The sequence below is a fragment of the Oryzias melastigma genome, linkage group LG5 (genome assembly GCF_002922805.2).
Source record: "Oryzias melastigma strain HK-1 linkage group LG5, ASM292280v2, whole genome shotgun sequence".
In the NCBI taxonomy this organism is placed as follows: Eukaryota; Metazoa; Chordata; class Actinopteri; order Beloniformes; family Adrianichthyidae; genus Oryzias; species Oryzias melastigma.
In genome coordinates, this window is record NC_050516.1 from 5,255,835 (window position 1) to 5,261,041 (window position 5,207).

At 40.3% G+C, this 5,207-nt stretch overlaps 1 protein-coding gene across 2 annotated transcripts in view; it reads left to right on the plus strand.

Annotated features, from left to right (window-relative positions):
- Positions 1 to 5,207, plus strand: part of LOC112145324 (insulin-degrading enzyme) — a 43,179-nt gene that overhangs the window by 26,771 nt on the left and 11,201 nt on the right. For both annotated transcript variants that reach the window (XM_036211814.1, XM_036211815.1), the window contains 3 exons: positions 1,253 to 1,363; positions 1,487 to 1,607; positions 3,952 to 4,043. In XM_036211814.1, coding sequence (XP_036067707.1) covers positions 1,253 to 1,363; positions 1,487 to 1,607; positions 3,952 to 4,043 — 324 coding nt within the window. The remainder of the gene's footprint in view (positions 1 to 1,252; positions 1,364 to 1,486; positions 1,608 to 3,951; positions 4,044 to 5,207) is intronic.

The window sequence follows — 5,207 nt, forward strand, 5'->3', positions numbered from 1 at the left end:
ATTATACGGGGGTTCATTTGTGACATAAATACTAATGTTTTATTGCAGTTTAAGAAAAATCACGATTTTCACCGTACGAGGCCTTTAAGGGGCGTCATAAAAATGGATTGTTGCGTATGGAGAGAAAATTGACTCAATTTGCTAATGCGTTATTATTGATTTGTAACTCATACAAGACATTTTGTGCATAAGTACAAACACTAAGTAATTAAAAAATGTAAATGTCAAGTTTTCACCAGATCTTATTCATAATCGAAGTATAAACCTAGCATTGTAGCAGCATGTAAATGCATCACTTGCACATGAATCTTGGAGACGTGAAAAGAGTCTCAAGTTAGATTTGTGCGCAAATGTGGTTTTATGTGTATGAAACAAGTGTTTTGTTTGTACTTTTTAAAGATTTTTGTGTATAGTTTCAAGCCGTTGTCATTTTAAGTTGTGAAAGTGTAAATTGTATTTTTTGCATTTTGTAATTTTTGTATTTATGCACAAAATGTCTTGCATCAGTTAAAAATCAAGAATTACGCAGACACAAGTCTATTTTCTCTGCGTAGTCCTGTTAGTAAGGCCTGAGCTCTGGCTCCTTACTGACCTTCACATATTCTGCACCATGGGGTGTGCAGTCATTGCGTAAGAGCCTGAGGGATGTCCACTCAAACTACACACTGATTGTCTAATTCCCTAATTTGCAATAATCAGACTGCATGCTAGGAGTGCGCACTTATCACAGTTCTAACAGACCTCTTGCTTGAGTTTTGGGGAGGTAGAAAATAGGAAAAATCCATACAACACGCCTGCATCTCACCTACTTCCCCCTTACTTACCCTTACATGTTGTATAAGTGTTCACTATGACCCGTCGCCCTCAGCATACCCATAGAAAAAATCAGCATGATCATTTTCTCTTTATGCGCTCATCGAGCGGTGTACAATCTTGATATTTCCAGCAGGTCACCTGCGTGCCCTGTACAGGTTTGCCTGTTTTTCCCTCGCCTGTAACCTGTAGGGACTAAGGCTTGAGATGTGTCATGCTGGGACACAGGGGTGTCGGTCTGATCCCATTCCTAGTTTATGATCTGGTCTTCTGGAAAAAAGTGGAATGTTCTACCATCTCTCCTGGGCAGACGACTTGTTTCAACCTAAAATGTCACCAACTTTGGATTTACTGTCAAACAATAATAAATTAGTGAAAGACAGTTGACTGGCTTTGTGCTTTGAGGCAATACATACTAATGTGCTGTGGGTTTCTGCAGCTCTCCATCAAAGGCTACAATGACAAACAGTCCATCCTGCTGAAGGAAATCATCCAGAAAATGGTGACCTTTGGGATAAACCAGCTGCGCTTTGACATCATTAAAGAAGAAGTAAGTTGTGCTGCTCTTTGAACACCGCTTTGTTAGAACTTCATTCAGCTCTACAGAACACAGCGATGGATACCCTGCACTTCTTAAAGGCTTATTTTTCAATCTCTGCCCGTCTCTTCTCAGTACCAGAGGTATCTGAACAACTTTGGGGCTGAGCAGCCTCACAGACAAGCCATGCATCACCTTGGCATGCTGATGACTGATGTTGCTTGGACTAAAGATGAACTCCTGGATGCTCTGGGAGGTTGGAGCCTGCTTCTTCCTGTCTGTCAGTCTCTTACAAACAAATTTTAAACATTCCCCAGTGTCAGTTACGCAAGTCAAAGGTGGTTAGAAAAAAGTTTACACACAATCGTCCTAAAGCAAACATATAATTGCAGCTGCATTTTAGAATTGAGGAATACTATAAAATATTACACCAAAACAAGCTATAGTTCTGTTGTAAAATTGAGTTTAAAGAAATGATATTTGGAGCTACATGTAAAGTTGCTAACACTGGACAATAAGATATCTGTTAATCCCAGATTCTGCAAGTTTTCCCATTTCAAAAGCTGAGTTTGGTCTGTAATAGTCATCATAGATACACTTCAAGTGACAGAATGCTAAATAAAGAGAATCCAGGTAATCTTGCTGTTTGACATTTAAATATTTTTTTGGTGTCATGGTGCAGAAAACTAATAATTCTGTCAATAACAGAAGATTATTTCAATACTGTGTGATGTAACTCTGGTTGTTCATGCTAGAGGTCAAAGGTTTCCTGTTGATCTTTAGCAAGTTTGCACTGATGCTGATATTTTGGCCCATCCCTCCATGCGGATCTTCTCAAGAGCTGTGATGTTTCCGGGCTGTTGCAGGAATTTCTGCTTCCTCCACAGATTCTCTATTGAACTGAAGTCCAGGTGACAGGAAGGCTTTTTACGTAGCCATCCTGGGTTCCCATGGTGATGTGATGGGATCATTGTCATGCTGGAAGATGCAGACACTTTTCATCCTCCGTGTTCTCACTGATGGGAGGAGGATTGTGCCCAGAATCTCTCCATGCATGTTCCCAGTCATTCCTTCCTTAAAACGGATCAGTCATCCCGTCCCTTTTGGAAAAAGCACCCCCAAAGCACAATGTGTCCACTGCCATCCCCACATTACACCCACAACTCAGCATCATCTCCCCCAAATACCACAAATGACATTAAACCCAAAGAGTTCTATTTTGGTCTCATCTGACTACATGAAATTCTCACACTCTTCCTGTTTATCATCCAGATCTGAATCCACAACAATGTGGTGTTACCATGGTAACCTTTGTTACTGTAGTCTTAGCTCTCTTCAGGTCAATGACCAGATCCTCTGTGTCATCCGGGGCTGTTTCCCTCCAGGTGAGATCTTCCATGGAGCTTCAGGTGGAGGCAGACTGTGATTTGTCCATGGTCTGATGATTGTTCTCTTCTCTCCATGCTGATTCTGATTGTAGATTAGTTCAGTCTGGTTCAGGACTACAGTCTTGTTCCTGGTGTCCTTTGACAGCTCTTTGGTCTTCATCCTGATGGAGAGGTTACATTCTCACTGTTTGGGTGTGAACTGTTGGTGTCTTTTTACAGAAACCAGTTCAAAGAGGTGACAGTAAAACAGGTAACTAGAGGAGCACAGGAGAGCTTCTTGAAGAAGAACTAACAGTTCTGTGAGGAATAGAATTCTCTGTTTGTTGGAGATGATTTTTGATTTTCTCCATCATTATATAAGGACATTCTTTAAAAATAATGCAGGGTTTTCCTGGATTATTTCTTGACATTCTGCCTCACAGTTGAAGTGTTTCTGTGATGAACATGACAGACCAAAGCTGAAACAACCTGCTGAAGCCCCATCCTACAACAGTGGGCACGCTGTCAGTGTTTGACCCAGATCATACATGATTCAAACAATGTCCTGTGAGGAGCAGAGAGACACTATTATTTTAATAGTTTAGTGAAATGGTTCATTAAAGTATGTGATTTTTTTGTTCTGTCTGTAACACAAAAAAAAGCAAAGCTGAAGAACTGTATCATGTTCTTGTTTTGTTTTTTTATGTAAAGCAAAATAAATCTAGTTTAGGGTCCCAGTTTGCAACTTAAATGCGCTTATGTTAATAAAAAGTGCAGGTGGAAGCGTTTCTTTGGGATGTTAACATAAATAAAGGTTGTAAATGTTGTGGCTTGGCCCACAGCCCATGACATGCTCCTTCTTCCTTTCCTTTCTGCTGCTAATTCTTGATAAATCTCCACTCAAATTCTAAGGTTTGCTTTCAGCACCACTAGCCTGAGGCATTACTACTCATCTCTTCTATTTTTATGAGGAGGTTTTGGTGGAAATTCTTTGAACCAGCAAACTGCAGAATCAAAGCTAAAGTCCCTGCAGGGTTCAGACTCATCATATTCCCTTTTGTATCAAAACCGCACAATTTCTATGAGTGAGTTTATGCCTTTAATGATTGATTAACTTGTCCTGTAAGTGAACGTAGAAACTGAAACTCTAAATTAAATAAAATTCTTTAGCAGTGATTCTTTATCTTGACGGCAGTCTGAGAGGATTTTTCTGATCCATGGTCTGTGTTTCAGATGTAACCCTCCCACACCTGAACATCTTCCAAGCTCAGCTGTTGTCACGGATACATATTGAAGCCTTATTTCATGGTAACATCACTAAAGAGGTTTGTTTCAAGTTATTATACATGCTCATTTTGGAAAATACTATTTTTTTATGATTGTTGCTTTTCATTTCAGTATATTGTGTTTAACATGCATTTCCCTCTGACATTTATAGTTTTATGTTAATATATATATATATATATATATATATATATATATTAGAGCTGTCAGGCGATTAAATTTTTTAATCGCATTGTCCATAGTTAACTCGCGATTAATCGCAAATTAATATGTGGCCTTTTTTTTAAGAAAAAAAAGTGTGCTTCGTGGAATTTAGCAGTTCTACATTAATTATTAAAACAAGAATGACAAAATGTATAGTTCACATCAGAAATACTTTATTTTGTAACATTGTATTGAGATAAACTTTCTTAACAATAAAAGGCTGTAACATCAAATGCCTAACAAAAGCCCAAGTGCAAGTGAAGGGCATTTTAAATTCAAAACTTCAATCAACGTTCAGTAAAATAAAATAAAAAACATCAAAAATAAAATTTCCATAACACTTTCAAGTTCATTTTTTGTCAGGACCAAATCTTTTCCTCCTCTGCTGAACCACAGTAATAAATGAAATAGAGATTTATCATTTCCAATTAACTTTTGTTTTTTAAAACATTAAAGACTGAGAAAAGCGGGATACACTGTGGATAGTTTGACAGTCTGTTACTGCCGCCGCGTTCTCTGGCTGCAGCTTGATGCAGCCACGTGTCCAGCGGAGCTCACGCCATGAAGATGCCGGTAGACAGACTGCTATGCTGGGGTTGGATCACGCTTAAACCTCCAGAACATTTAAAACGTCCCCCAGTGCGCTTGCTGTTCGGAACGTCGGGGGTCTGCAGCTCTCGGGACGCGGCGCCGGTACCACCAGACGTGGTACTGGACGCGAACCGGAGCCATGTTAGGGTGCAGGATCTCTCCAGGTCCTAGCGCAGGCCCGTTTTAGCTCGCAGCTCGGTGGTTGGAGACCCGCCCGTGATCTAGTGAGAGCAGCCGGTGAGTTAGAGCAGTGGTCCCCAACCTTTTTGGGGCTGTGGACCGGTCAGCCAGTGTGGAGCTATTCCGCGGCCCGGAGGGGGGAGGGGGGGGGCATTAAAAACGTTAATCCACTGTGTTATCATGTACAACTTTATTAGCTGGGTCCTCATGACGTCACAACAACAGCTGAA